The 15,197-nt window shown below is 45.5% G+C and overlaps 1 protein-coding gene and 1 long non-coding RNA gene across 6 annotated transcripts in view; one reads left to right on the top strand and one right to left on the bottom strand.

Annotated features, from left to right (window-relative positions):
• LOC139006714 (uncharacterized) overlaps positions 1 to 4,673 on the bottom strand; it is a 73,465-nt gene extending 68,792 nt beyond the window's left edge. Inside the window, exon 1 of the long non-coding RNA XR_011470793.1 lies at positions 4,337 to 4,673. This is a non-coding gene — a long non-coding RNA (uncharacterized lncRNA). The remainder of the gene's footprint in view (positions 1 to 4,336) is intronic.
• Positions 4,348 to 15,197, top strand: part of PEX26 (peroxisomal biogenesis factor 26) — a 32,485-nt gene continuing 21,635 nt past the window's right edge. Inside the window, exons 1-6 of one of the 5 annotated variants that reach the window (XM_070409262.1) lie at positions 4,351 to 4,909; positions 5,820 to 5,960; positions 6,391 to 6,686; positions 8,352 to 8,495; positions 9,274 to 9,329; positions 10,582 to 10,643. In XM_070409262.1, the coding sequence (XP_070265363.1) occupies positions 4,680 to 4,909; positions 5,820 to 5,960; positions 6,391 to 6,686; positions 8,352 to 8,495; positions 9,274 to 9,305 (843 nt within the window). In that variant the 5' untranslated portion in view covers positions 4,351 to 4,679 and the 3' untranslated portion in view covers positions 9,306 to 9,329; positions 10,582 to 10,643. Of the gene's footprint in view, positions 4,910 to 5,819; positions 5,961 to 6,390; positions 6,687 to 8,351; positions 8,496 to 9,273; positions 9,330 to 10,581; positions 13,545 to 15,197 lie in introns of those variants that run through there. The other 4 variants (XM_070409263.1, XM_070409260.1, XM_070409261.1 and 1 more) reach the window with 4 other exon arrangements.

The following is a 15,197-nucleotide window of genomic DNA, read 5'->3' as shown; positions in this document are numbered from 1 at the left end:
TCTACTTTACTTATTTATCCTTAGCATTTATTATCATCTGAATAATACTGTATATTTTTACTTGCTTGTTTTTTGTTTCCTTTCACTATGATTTAAGCTCCACAAAGTCAGACATTTTTGCCTCATTTGTTCACTGGAGGATCCTCAGTTCTTAGAATAGAGCCTGGCACCCAGTAGATGGAATAAATTCAGTCCTAACTTCATCATCTTACATGATTATAGGGTGCTTACTTCTCTTTCCTTAGAATCTGATGGATTTTATGTTTCTGCCTCTGTTTTTCATGAGAACTTTCTACAGAGAACTGAAAATCCAGCAGGTGGGTCTGTCTAAATCTGGTGACAAGGGAAGGAGATGTATGATGTAAGCAGACACCTTGTGCCTGGCCTGTCTAATCACTAGGGGAGGAAAGTGATAGGGAATTTTTGGATTGGAACCCGGATTCTTTGTCCACTGGAGTCAAAGAATGAATCCACGGACAGAAGGTGGTATAGCAAAGGTGGAGATTTATTGAAGAACAAGTACAGACTCCCACGTGGAGGGAGGGGAAGAGTCCCACAGAATGGACTCCCACGTGGGGAGGGGAAAAGGGTCCCACCCCGTCCCTTCTTCCACAGTTTATAAAGGCTGCAAGTCCCTGTGTCCGGATATCCCTTCTGATTGGCCACTATCCCCCTTTTTGATTTGGTCACTATAGCAACTCATGAACTCAAAGGTCAAACACCACATGGCACATGTGATGCCCTCCTCCCTCATTGTTCTTTTCTTTCTGGGCTTTCTTCCTTCTTCTTTATTTTGTAAACTAGAGGCCTGGTGCATGACATTCATGCACTGGGGAGGGGGGATCCCTCAGCCCGGCCTATGCCCTCTCACAGTCTGGGACTCCCCAAGGGGTCCTTAGCACTGCTTCAGAGGCAAGAAAGGCTCCTGCCATCTCCGCTGTGCTCACCAGCTGTGAGCCCGGCTTCTGGCTAAGCAGCACTTCCCCTGTGGGTGCACACTGACCAACAGGGGGCAGCTCCTGCGTTGAGGGTCTGCCCCCTGGTGGTCAGTGTGTGTCATAGCGACCAGTCCTTCCACCAGTCAATTTGCAGATTATGGTTTTATTATATAGGACTAGAGGCCCGGTGCACAAAAATTTGTGCACTGGGGGGGGGGGGTCCCTCAGCTCATCCTGTGCCCTCTCGCAGTCTGGGACCCCTCGGGAGATAATGACCTGCTGGCTTAGGCCTGCTCCCGGGTGGCAGAGGGCAGGCCCAATCCCTAGGTGCAGCCCCTAGTCTGCAGGCTCAGAGCAGGGCCGATTGGGGAGTTGGGGCGCTGCCCCCTGTCATGCACAGAGCAGGGCGGATTGGGAGGTTGCGATGCCACCCTCAGTCACGCTCAGGGTAGGGCTGATTGGGGGGTTGGGGCACTGCCCCCTGTCACACTCAAGGCAGGGTTGATGGGGAGGTTGCGGCGCCACCCCCTGTCATGCACAGAGCAGGGCCCATCAGGGGTGTTGAGGAGCTCCCTGCTGTCACTCACAGAGTAGGGCCGATAGGGGAGTTGGGGCAACGCCCCCTGTCACACACAGAGCAGGGCCGATCAGGGGGTTGAGGAGCTCCCTGCTGTCACTCACAGAGTAGGGCCGATAGGGGAGTTGGGGCAACGCCCCCTGTCACACACAGAGCAGGGCGGATAAGGGGGTTGGGGCGCTGCACCCTATCACACTCAGGGCAGGGCCAATGGGGAGGTTATGGCTCTACCCTGTCACACACAGAGCAAGGCCCTGTGGAGGGGGGTTGGGGCGCCACCCTCTCTCACCCACAGAGAAAGGCCGATCAGGGGGTTGGGGCGCCGCCACTGTCACACTCGGGGCAGGGCCGGTGGAGAGGTTATGGCTCTACCCTGTCACACACAGAGCAGGGCTGATCAGGGGGTTGGTGAGCTGCACCCTGTCAAACACAGAGCCGCAGGGCAATCAGGGGATTGGGGAGCTCCCCCCTATCAGGCACAGAGCAGGGCAGATAGGAGGTTGTGGCCCTGTCCCCTGTAACACACAGAGCCACAGGGCGATCAGGGGGTTTGGGCGCTGCCCCCTGTCATGCTGATCCTGGTGCCGGGAGCCTCATTGCTCTGCTGATCCCGGTGCTGGGAGGCATATTACCCTTTTACTATATAGAATAGAGGCCTGGTGCACGGGTAGGGGCCGGCTGGTTTGCCCTGAAGGGTGTCCTGGATCAGGGTGGGGGTCCCCACTGGGGTGCCTGGCCAGTCTGGGTTAGTGGCTGAGGGCTGTTTTCTGGAAGCGAGTGACTGAAGCTTCCAACCGCTCCTTGTTTTCTTTTTTAAAAAATTTATTCTGGGCCAGCTTTAGCTCTGAGGCCTTGCTGCTGAAAACATCGATACAATGTTGCTAAAGCCCGGCTGAATGAAAGCCGGTTTCTGGGGTTTTGTTTATCTTCTTATTTGCAACATAGTACATAGTTGCTTAGAGTTGTAGCTCAGAGGCCGGCAGCGCAGGCGGGGAATGTTGCAGTCCTCCTTCACTGCAGCAAGCAAGCCTCATGTTCGCTTCTAGCTGCCTGGCTGCCGGCCGCCATCTTGGCTGACAGTTAATTTGCATATACTCACTGATTAGCCAATGAAAAGGGTAGCGGTCGTACGCTAATTACCATGTTTCTCTTTTATTAGTGTAGATATAGACCCTTTTGGCTACTTCCAGCTCCCTTGTCTTATGTAAATGCAACTGTTGCTGCTCCCTGTACCTGGCTATCTTGTGTTATGGAGATATCCCTGTTGCTGCTTCCTTGTCTTATGGAAATGTAACTGCACCTGGCTTCCCTGTCTTATGGAAATGTAGCTGCACCTGGCTTCCCTGTCTTATGGAAATGTAGCTGCACCTGGCTTCCTTGTGTTATGGAAATGTAGCTGCACCAGGCTTCCTTGTGTTATGGAGATGTACCTTCTCCCAATCTGTAACCCTATTATTTTTCCACAGACCCCAATTCTAAAAATTCCCTAAGCCTGCCTATATTACCCTAAAATTCCTGTTTCAAAAGAATTCCAGAGACGTTTGGAGAGAGTTCAAAAGGTAAGAAACTGGGGAGAAATTAAAGCTGAGGGGGCTTATTATGAAGTTTGGAGGCAGGGCAAAGTTTGAGTGAAGTAAAGAATATAAATAAATGTGATTTTACATATCTGTGTAAAATTGTTTAATAATAATTATTATAGCTATAATTTATTGAATATTTGCTCTGCTCTGGAACTTTATTATAAATTGCATTGCACACAGTATCTCTTATTTTATGTGACACAATGAAGGCTCAACTTGTATAACTTGCTTGTGTGATGATCATGAATTCCCTAATTAGAAAGCACAGATTTATTCATCCGGCAGAACAGACTAGTGCTTCAATATGTGCCTTTGAGCCAAAAGAGCCATGGATTGATGTCATTTTTTGTCACTACTTGTGTGATTTGAGCAAATTATTTAAATAAGATTCAATTTCATCTCCTATTAAGGAGGAAACTGGTCTTGCAAGGAGTGTCAGACCACAAAAACTGTGAACAATGCACTGTCCTGGGGGCGGGGAGGTCGTTATCACTGGCCCCAGGACAGATCATCGGATATGACCTGGGGACCCCCAACACCAGGGGCCTTCCTGTAAGCCCACGAAAGGGGTCAGAACCATATCTGCAAGACAAAGACCCCAGAAGGCTATAAAACGCGTGTTTCTTCACTCTGATTTGGAAATTATTCCCGGAGTCCACTAGTGTTAATAAACGGGGTCCCTCCCTTTCTCTAGGAAGCGTGCTTGGTATTTCTTTGGTCTTCTGCAACACTGTAAAGTAGAGATAACCATTGTTCTGAGGGAAGAACTAAATTAGATTGCACGCAAAGCGCTTAGCATAGTGCCAGGCACTCAAGTACTGGATAAATGTGAGTTGGGTCTGGGAAGGCGGTACAAACTGTTGTTTCCTTTCAGTGCCTTTCCTGGTCTGCCTTAATTGCTATCCCTACAGATGCTCAGAAGAGTGCATTAGCTCCATTTCCTTACTGGAATTTCTTCTGTCTGGCCTCTTCCAGGTCTGGTTAGTAAGGGCATCAACTCCTCTCTGAACATAACCCCACCTTTGATATTCCTGGCCTCAAAGCACTGCTGTCGGTTTGTTTTCTCCGGAGACAGTGCCAGTTTTGGGGAGCGCGGCATGCTGGTGGTTGTAGTCCGAACCTGCCCATCTGCATCACTAGAGCTACTGAGCCTAGGGTCGGAAAACTACAACTCCCAGAGTCCCGCGCGCCGCCAAAACCATGCTGCAGAGCCGCGAGAACAGGAAAGATACCGTTTATACCTTGGGTGAGTGCTCTGTTCTTCGGAAGTAGCCGACACTCGCATCCTCCCAGGGCTTAGGTGCATCCGTACACGCTGTGGGGGCAGAGAAGCTAGGCCAGGTACTTGAGGCACGCAGCCGTTCTGCACATCCGAGGTGTAAACTGGTTCCCCAGGTGCCTGGCGAGCCTAGCTTTAGCCTTAGAATATAGCCCCTTTCTCTTCCTTGTCCAGGTCGCGGCCTCGTGAAGGGTGTGGATAAGGCTGTGAGGACTGCCCACTTCTCCCAGGCCGAATAGGGCTCCTGGAGCCCGGGAGAGGGGCCACGTGGACGTCTGTAGAGACAGGCCTCGAACCGGGCTGCTATGAAGAGTGACCCGTCGACAGCTGCAGCTCCCCTTAGGGGGGGCGGGGGTGCCCTAAGCAGCAGCGAAACGGGGCGCGTAATCCTGTCGCCGGCGGCAGCCGCGTCTCTACTGGAGGAGGCGGCCGATCACTTAGTGGTGCACCTGGACTTCCGGGAGGCGCTGCACACCTGCGAGCGAGCCGGCCAGAGCCTGAGCAACTACGCCCAGGCTGACTGGCCTGTGGGCACGTACGTGCGGGGATTGCCTGGGGAGGGACCAGCATTTCGGGAACCGGTCATTCCCAGAATGTGCACAGGAAGCCTCTGACAGGCTGATGTGCCCGTTCTACAGAGGAGAAAACAGCCCCTGAACAGAGCTTAGCCAATTCTTTGCTCCCTGCTCCAATGTGATGGCGTGATGGGAAGATAGAATGCGTAGTGTGTTAAATTATTTTCTTAAGCAGGCTCAGTCCTTTCCTAGGTACACTCCCCATCCCTAAGTTGTTCACTTCTGGTCTTGGCTGATGAGTGGGAATGGGGTTCTGGTCCTGCTGAAGAACTGGATTAAAGAATCAACTTAGAGAAAAACCTTGGGTTGTAAAATTGGATTAGATCACACTAGGGAGGTGGTGGGTAGAACAGTCAAAGCTGAGGAGCCCTGGTTGTGATTTTAGGGGTTGTATGGGGGCTTGTTGCAGTAAACGCTGAAGGCTGTGATTCCTGGTGCCTGGAGGTACCTCACTGGCTGGCACTAAGGCCAGTGGATTCCCTATACCCACACTCAGGCTTCATGCCCATTTCTTCACACAAACTGTTAGTTCCAGCTCTCTTTCCAACCACACACCTGTGTTGTAGGTGTACTTTTCTCTTTCTGGCATACAAAGGGGAAAGTACCCCTGCATACAAAGATGTTGGGCAAGAGTTGATTTGCCTCTAGGAGGTTTATAGGAACTTTTAATGTCTAGGAGAATGGGCAGTTTTCTCTACGTTGGGGCCCATGAGACCAATTGTAATTGTGAGGACACTTTGAATACTAATGGGGAGAATGGAAGTGATGGCTGCTAAATTGGAAGGTGGGGAAGAACAGTCCCAGGGTGGAGGTATGAATGGAAATGGAGGGGGACCGTTTCTAAAACTGAATTGGTTTTTTTGCTGACAGTTCCTTAGAGGTGAAATGCTCCTTGTGCGTTGTGGGGATCCAGGCCTTGGCAGAAATGGATCGGTGGCGGGAAGTTATTTCCTGGGTTCTTCAGTATTACCAGGTCCCTGAAAAGCTACCCCCCAAAGTCCTGGAGCTGTGGTAGGTCCTTATTACTGACTCATTGGGTCATTCCAGAAATGAAGACTTTTGCTGTCTTCTGAATCAGTGCCTAATATTTCCTCTTCCACATCTCCTCCTATTTTCCTCCAAATCTGATTTTTTTTTCATTAAAGGATGAGGAAGGAGGGATTTAGGAGTGGGTTAAAGGAAAGAAGAAGAGAGAAGATACTGGGAATAGGAAATGTGAAATGGGATGACAGAGTGGAGTGTCATAGTAGAGTGATAACTTTTTGCTATTTTCTAGGAATCCTAATTCTTTCAATGTCAGCATTCCATAAGGAAGGGCTGGAGGACACAGGGGAGGAGTTGGATAAGAGAGTATAGTGGTTATGAGAAATGAACCAACTGTGGAACACTGACTGTTTTTTTCTGGGGGGTGGGGGTGGGATTGGATTATTTTGGGCTGCAGTGTTCTTTTATACAGCAAAATGCAAGAGCCTGGAGCCATGCTAGAAGCGGCCAGTGCCTGGATCCAAGACCCAGACAATCAGGGCCTTCCAGAATACAGAGCCTTGGCAGAACTTTACCTGCAGCAGGTGCTACTGCCTCTGGGCTGCTTGTCGGAGGCTGAGGAGCTAGTGGTGGGCTCTGCAGCCTTCAGTGAGGAGCAACGGCTGGATGTACTCCAGGTCATCAGCATAGCAAGGCAACAGCAGAAACATGAACACTCTGACTCTGAGAAGGACCAGAAGCTAAACCAGGAAGGTAGGATATTATCCTTCTGTGGCTTCTTTAAAGTGTAGTGTGGGCTTTCCTCTGGACCTTGGGGTCCATCGTGACATTCCTGGGAGCTTGGGAGCAATTCTTTCTATGAGTAACTCCCAAATCACAGAATAGGAAACCAGTTGAATTGCTTAGAAAGTCCAGACACTCTGAAGTTGGTAGTGGAAGGAAAATCTTCATATGGGAATGTGTTGCTGGGTCTCAGAACCTTGACTCTTTTCTCCTAAAAGTCACCATTTCCTTGGGGTCCTCTCATTAGATCTCTTGCCTGTACTATGCTGGGTTAGGTAGGATGTTATTCCTTTAAATGCTAGCACAAATGTAGACACAGCTGAGGTATGCTTGGGGATAGCCAAAAGATAATGAGAAACTAACACGATAACTTGGTAACTTGACTTATGAGGTAAAAATTACTTATCTTCAGTTTGGGTGCCTCTGCTCAGTCTCCCATCTGCCTCACTCACCAGACCTCTTGGGTGTCTTTTCCAGTGATTGATGTCCACCCCCTTCAGAGACAGCCCACCTCTGCACATTAGAGCGCAGATTTATAAACTGGCTTCTGTAGAGAAACCACTTCAGGACTCAATACCACACACCTGGCTAGCATCATACAAGGGGAACCTGCAAAAGGGTGGATGTGGGTGTTGATTTGTTACAAAGGGACTTAAAGGTTCCTCTACTCCAGACCCTTCCCCTGGTTCTTTAATCCTTTTCATCTCCTTTTCCTTGAGTGATCTAGACTTCTAGACTGTACATAAATACGTTTAAGTGCAGAGATTCACTATCTTCTAAAGCAGCTCATTTTATCAATGGGCAGTTCTGTAGGGAAATTGTTCTTTATCGTGAATTTAAGTCCCCCCCTCCCCCTTGGTGGTTTCTAATGTATTGGTCATAATACATAGAATAGGTTGAGTCCTTTTTTTACCCCCACAAGAGCCCTTCAGCTGTAGGAGACTGTAATACTGTTGTCCTAAATGTTGTTGTTGTTGTTGTTGTTGTTGTTGTGTGTGTGTGTGTGTGTGTGTGTGCTAAAGAGCATGAACCTGCTGAGACAGGATCACTTTTTTGCAAACAGGACATGTTGGCTTCAGAGATTACCTATGGCTACCCAAGACCTCTGCCCCTCCACCCATGGGGAGGAGGAGGCAGAAGGGGGTTTGATGGCAAATTCAGGATGTCCTATCAGGACTGGGCACCACTTGTTCTTGGGTTGGTAGTGTTCATGTTTATATTCATAATCCAGGACCTTTGAATTCTTCACTATGTGTGCTAAGTGCCCTTTATTTTCCTGCATTATTGTGATAATCAAGACGTATTGTTCTGTGTAACTCTATGCATGTATCTTAGGCCAAAATATAAATAATGTTATAAAATAGTGAGGATATTTAGAAAAACACCAAATATGCCAGATTTATCTAGCTGAGTAGATGTGGTCTGTCAAAGTCCTCCCCTAAGGAGATGATAGTGTGGTGATATAGTCCTTAAAACATTTTTGGAGCTTCGGAATCTCCTTTAGAACCACTTTATGAATTACATGAGTTATAAAATGACCTTCTGTTCAACTCTTATAATCAAGCTCAAAGCTCAGCTTTAGGGAAGCTGGTTCCTGTGACTTACCTTACAGTTATGCTCTGTCTCCCTGACCAGACTCCTTCCACAAGTTTCTGTCACTACTAATGTTGCTTCGCCGGCTTTGGGACTCTGCAGTGAGCCACTTCGTTTCCCTGCCCTTCAAAAAGAGCCTCCTGGCCACCTTGATTCTCTACCTCTTGGTGGTGAGGTTTGATCCAGGTGAGTGATGAAGCCTACCTCTCCTACCCTTCCTGGAGAAGGGGCAGTTGACAAGGGCTGGGCCTGTGGGAGCCCTCTTGGGGATGGAGGCACCTCCTGTGCCATTTCTTTGAATCTCTTCTATAAGGAGGAATTGCTGGACCTGAGCAAGAGCTGGCCCAGCCCACCTAGGAGAGACTAGTGCTGTGGTCTGTGAGAGCAGTCTGGAAAAAGTCTACCCTGCTGACTCTTTAACATTGACTTTGAGTCATTATCATCTACTTTATCATGTACTTTATGCAGGATTGAACTCTGAATAGAACCTCAGAGTTAAAAAAAAATCTTCCTCATCATATGTTTAAAAAACTGTGTTAATTTAAAACATATTAAATTGTAAATGAAATACTTATACATTTTAGAAATGTGGAAAATAGGGAAAATTTAAAGAAGAAAACAAATCACCTGTAAGTCTGCTATTATAATGGTTATACTTTCGGCCTTTTTTCTATGTATAGACATATATGGGTATAAGTAAATTTTACATATCATAAGTATTTTTTGAAACATGGCCTTAAATGGCTAAATAATATTCCATTTTACAGAAAGTCCCATAATTGATTTTAACAACTCCCTATTGCAGAACATTTTGATTATCTTGTATTCTGTTTTCTGCAGTGCTGTAAAGCAGACTTGAGCTCCCTAAGTACTATTTGGGAACAACCTTGGTTATTTCCTGAGGATTAATTCCTTTGTATACCTCAGAGTTGTCTTTTTCACCCCTTTGCTGAACACTGAGCAGGAATTCCCTCTGAAGAGCTCTGTTTGCTTTAGGAAAGAATCACTAGTTAGCCTCAGGTAAGCTAAGATAGTTTGTGTTCGTTCATATCTATCCTCTGACTTTTTAAAAATTTAACTTTACTGACCCACTGTGTCCTGCTCCCACCCGCTCCCCAGGCCTTCACCCTTATCTGTCCAAGGGTTGGCTTTAGCTCAAGCAGTTACTTCGTCATAGCAGACACTATCCTCTGACTTTCTCCATTGTTCCAGAGACTTGATAAAAATTTAGAAATTTTTTATGGTTTTTCAAGCCCTTTCATTTCATAAACCCTGGTCTCCTAAGTGCAGATGTCAAGAGGTCATTTGAGCTTGCTGTTCGCAGAGCGCTCAGACTTCTTCAGAAGTGCCTGGCTGATGGTCCTGACATTCAGTGGTAGTTTTGACTCATTATAGTGGTGGTGTTATGGGAAAGGAGGACTCATGAATGGGCTGCAATTTGACCTCCATAGAAAGGATATACAGAAATTAGTCTGTCAATAACTTTCTTAAAAAATAACATCTTCCTTTTTAAGATAGAAAAAAAAAATCAGTTAAAAAATCAGGAATTCAGCCCTGGCTGGTGTGGCTCAGTTGGTTGGATCATTGTTCCGTATACTGAAAGGTGGCAGGTTTGATTGTCGGTCAGGATACATACCCAGGTTGAGGGTTCGATCCCCAGGCACACTCAGGAGGTAACTGATCAATGTTTCTCTCTCTCTCTCTCTCTCTCTCTCTCTCTCTCGCTTTCTTTCTTCCTTCCTCTCTCTAAAATAAATTTTAAAAAATTAAAAACAAATCAGGAATTCAAATAATGAAAAACAAACCAACTCAGCTTTAATTCCAAAGAGGTGAATTTTGCTTTAATTTCAGTATATTTAACATGATAAAAATAGGTAATACTGTCACATGGCTCCAAATTTAAAAGCTATAGAAATGAATGTAGTAAAAAGTCTCTTCCCAAATTCAACGCACCAGAAGCAGTCACATAAGCAGTTCTTCGTATATCAAAAAGGTAAAACATAATATATTTGAATCTTTTTCTCAGCAAATTTAAGATCATTGTAACCCAAGTGAAGAAAGTATATTTCAGAGAATATGTCCTAGAGAAAGTGAAATTCTTTATTGTTGAGGAGGGAAGCAGGAGGAAATAACATTAAGCATCAAAATATGCTTCCAAAAGAATCCTTATGTTCCCAAGTTGGTAGAGTTCCTGAGGGATGGGAAATGGGACTAAGTGAAGAGGAGGGGAGTGAAGGAAGGTACACTGACAATAATCTTCTTTTCCCTGCAGCGTCTCCTTCTTCCCTGCCCTTCCTCTGCAAGCTGGCTCAGCTCTTCCATTGGATCCGGGAGGCTATGTTTTCTTCTCTCTACTAGCTCTCCATCCGTGACTGAGTGGTCTTTCCCACTCACCTCAGCCCCTCCACTCCCCACAGCAGAATAACTCATCCACGGCACCAATTTCCTGTTGCTGGCTGGGCCCCTATGGGAGTGGGGCCAGCTTAATTCTAGGAAGAGCTAATCCAATCTGTGTCTTTTTTTAAAAATTTTGTTTTATTGCTTAAAATATTACAAAGAGTATTACATATGTCTCCTTTTTTTTTTTTCCACATGAACTGTCTTGCTGCCCAAATGCTCTCCCACTTTGGCTGGTGTCAGGTCATATGGAAACAAAGTGGGGCCGCAGGGCACAAGTCCTCCAGAACAGTCCCCTCTTATGCCCAGAGATGCCTTGTTAAGGAGGGGTTTGGGAATGGAGAGTGTGTCCATGAAACATTCCATCTTCTTGACAAAGGCAAGGGGTTGATTTTTTAGGTCAGGGTGTGAATGAAGCTGGAAGTTCAGAAAAACCCCTTGGACATCTTACCCTTGGACCAGGCCTTTAGTTAGGCAGAGTGCCACCTGAGAGGGCCTCTTCTTTTCTCTCTTATGCTCCTCTTCATGGATCTGGCCTGGTTGTTTATCTGTACTCAATTTCCATGGTTTTGCAATAGACTCGAAACTGCCTGGGCCCACTCTCTATTCAGACCAGGGCATGACTTTCAGAACCACCCAGGTGATTACCGAAAACAAAATGAGTCTGCTTCGCTCTTCTCACTGGGTAAAGTGATCTTGCTTGGTGCTCTTGGGCTTCAGCTTGGTTTTCCAGGCGGTCAGTGGCCAGCTCCTATTCTGTTACACTCAGTATTGCTGCTGTCTCTTTCCCTCTTGTCAAGCCCTTGCCCCTGCGATGCAGTAGTATTTTTGTACTTTGTCTAATGGCTTTTTTTTTTTTTTTTTTTTTACCAGTTCTGCCTGTATCCTTGCTTTCTGGTGGACACTTGCTGGTTTCCCCCTTTCAATATCCTGTTCTAATTATAATCTATTATTTGTATAATGCAGATGTTTTTCTTACCTAATTGTACAATGTAATATGCTTGTGTGGCCTTGAAAAGTAGGCCAGCCTTAGAGGTTGATGAGCTGAAAATGGAACTGGGTAATCAGGAGACCTGGAAGGGATGTGCAGAGGGGGTTGGGGAGAGGGGAGACATGGGTTTTGAAGGCAGTGAACAATTTTATTCCTTGTTATGGGGAGGAGACATGGGGCCTCAGAATTTGAGCACCTGAAATATTTCAGCGTTTTCTGTCACTGGCCACAAGACTCTTACGTGTTTCTGTGCAAGTAAATGTAAAATACTACTGTGCCATCAAGGTTATGCAAGGTTTCCAGCAGGAGCTGGCCAAGCAAACCATCCTCAGTCAGGAACTCTGTCAGTGCTGATGCCAGGAATAAAGGAGGTGCTTTTAGCTTTTTGTGGGTTGATTTTCAAGATTTGCAAGTCAACAATTTCTGTTTAGTAACATGGGTGGAGAAGTAAACTTCACAGGCCATTGGGAGATTAAGTCCCTAGATGTGATCCAACTCTAGAAAACAAATCTTAGCCTTTACAAATGGACTTTTAATAGAGTTAACAACCCTAGGAGAGGAAGGGTGACACATAAGCTTTGAGATCTCTCCTTTAGAATGATTTCTTCAAATGAAAATCTGGTCCTGTTTACTACCCTAGACAAAATTTTTAAGGCTTCCCATGACCCATAGTATAAAACCTACATTGTTCCTCATGGAATTTCAGGCCCCTTATGCACTGGTTTTGGCTCATACCTCCACTTTCATGTGGGGCCTCTATTTTTTATGCACACTGCTCTCTAGCTGCCCCACCAACCAGTTTTCTGAACACTGAATGCTCCTTCACACTTTTGCTGTTCCCTGTGGAAGGTCCATTTCCCTCCCCCTTTTCACCTGGTGAGCTCCTCAACCTCCCAGACGCACAGAAGGTTACCCCTGGGAATCTTAATGCCCCCTGCTTCCAGCCCCTACTTCATGTCCTTTTGTGGTAGTGACTCCATTGTCTCATAGTTGTGACATTTTTTGTTGCCTCCAGGACCATGAGCTCTTTAAAACTGGGAAGTATGGTTCAATGCCATGTTTAAGAGTCAGGTTTGGATCCTCATTCCACCACTCTGGTTGTGTGACTGTAGAAAAGTGATCGAACCTCTCTCAGCCTCAAGTGAGTTCTTATCTCACTTTGAATGAATAATTGAGGTGTTTAACATGTCATCCTGACCCAATCGAGAGCTCTCCTGAAGGGTAACTGCATCTCCATTGCCCAGCCAAGTGCCTAGGAGTTAGGTGTTCAGAGATGTTTAAAGGAATGAATCGATATAACTGATATGATAGGAGCTCTGTGTGCATTTGGGGTTTGTATTGGGAAAACCTTGAGTATAAAGAAAACCTGACCATGCCCAACTCATTTTCTGTCCCTCCTTGAAGTTCCCCATTATTGTTGTTCTTGCAGCCTCCTAGGTTTTCTATTTTGTGTTTGTCCTGAACTTTGCCCTCCTACCTTCCTAGTCAGAGAAGAAACTCAGACCAGAACTTCTCTGATGACTTTGACTTTTCTCAGGATGCAGGCTAGCACTCATGTCAGTCTTCAACTCTGGGCTTAAAAAGGTCAGGAGTGAAAGGAGGACTTCCTCTTAGACTTATACCTGTGCTGCCAAAACGGTAGCCATTAGCCATTAGCCATGTGTGGCTCTTGAGCATTTGAAATGTGGCTGGTCCAAATCAAGATGTTCTTTAAATGTACAATACACACTAAGTTTTGTAGACTTAGTACTAAAAAAAGAATGGAAACTCAATTTTTATATTGATTGCATGTTGAAATGATAATGTTTTGGAAATATTGGGTTAAATAAAATCTATTATTAATTTCACTTGTTTCTTTTTACTTTTTTGTGGGGCTACTAGAATGTTTAAAATTACATGTGGCTTACATTCTATTTTTCTCAGACATTACAGTTCAACACACCCAGTACACCAGGTTCTGAGGGGATGGAAATCAGAAAAGCAGCATTGTATGGTGGAATACTGCAGGATGTTAGATCTGGAAAGATCAACTGTTATAGCACTTAAAAAAATAAATAAATTAAGGAAGTTGAGACTCAGAGAGGTGAATTGATTTGCCCCAAGTCACATAGGCTGAATAAGATCAAGGACACATGACCCTCAAGCCTAGTGTTACTTTCACTGCACCATGATTCTGCCTCACTTTCCCTAAAATCAGTTGCTCTCTGGCTGATGCTCACTATTAATTAATATGCAGGCATACCTGGGAGGGGTAACTTCTGCTAGAGCTAGTTGATTAGTTCTACATGGTTCTGAGAGAATATAACATAGAACAGATATTTTAAATTTTAGGTATGCTGAGGAGAGCCACAATGGGTAATACTCTTCTGTGGTCATATGGGAGACTGGGGAAGATGGCATGGGGTGGGGAGGAGAAATTAGGCTACTGTAGGCAATCATGGGTGGAGGTAGGGAGGCAGTCAAACAGATAGTGCTAGTGGAGGATGTAGGGTTCTGCTTCTAGAGAAGGGTTAGAAGGGACCAAGAAGTAGTTTATAGCTTTGTGCAGGTGATCTCCATTCTATTGCATGTATGTGTTTTTTTAATTATTATTAAATCTTTATTGTTCAGATTATTACAGTTGTTCCTCTTTTTCCCCCCATAGCTCCCCTCCACCCAGTTCCCACCCCACACTCTGCCCTTAACGCCGCCCCCCCCGTCCTCATCCATACGTGTACGATTTTTGTCCAGTCTCTTCCTGCACCCCCCACACCTCTCCCCCCCCAGAATAGTCAGACCACTCCCTTTCTATGCCCCTGATTTTATTATATTCACCAGTTTATTCTGTTCATCAAATTATTTATTCACTTGATTTTTAGATTCACTTGATAGATGTGTATTTGTTGTTCATAATTTCTATGGTTACCTTTTTCTTCTTCCTCTTCTTAAAGGATACCTTTCAGCATTTCATATAATACTGGTTTGGTGGTGATGAACTCCTTTAGCTTTTTCTTATCTGTGAAGCTCTTTATCTGACCTTCAATTTTGAATGACAGTTTTGCTGGGTAGAGTAACCTTGGTTGTAGATTCTTGCTATTCATCACTTTGAATATTTCTTGCCACTCCCTTCTGGCCTGCATAGTTTCTGTTGAGAAATCAGCTGACAGTCGTATGGGTACTCCCTTGTAGGTAACTAACTGTTTTCCTCTTGCTGCTTTTAAGATTCTCTCTTTGTCTTTTGCTCTAGGCATTTTAATTATGATGTGTCTTGGTGTGGTCCTCTTTGGATTCCTTTTGTTTGGGGTTCTCTGTGCTTCTTGGACCTGTAAGTCCATTTCTTTCACCAGGTGGGGGAAGTTTTCTGTCATTATTTCTTCAAATAGGTTTTCAATATCTTGCTGTCTCTCATCTTCTGGCACCCTTATAATTCTGATGTTGGTACGCTTGAAGCTGTCCCAGAGGCTCCTTACACTATCTTCGTATTTTTTTGGATTCTTTTTTCATTTTGCTTTTCCGGTTGG

Source organism: Myotis yumanensis, unplaced genomic scaffold (genome assembly GCF_028538775.1).
Source record: "Myotis yumanensis isolate MYYU_CA2020_CCGP unplaced genomic scaffold, mMyoYum1.0.hap1 SCAF_3, whole genome shotgun sequence".
In the NCBI taxonomy this organism is placed as follows: Eukaryota; Metazoa; Chordata; class Mammalia; order Chiroptera; family Vespertilionidae; genus Myotis; species Myotis yumanensis.
The sequence above is the reverse complement of the archived record's forward strand: the minus strand, read 5'-3'. Positions and strand labels throughout refer to the sequence as shown.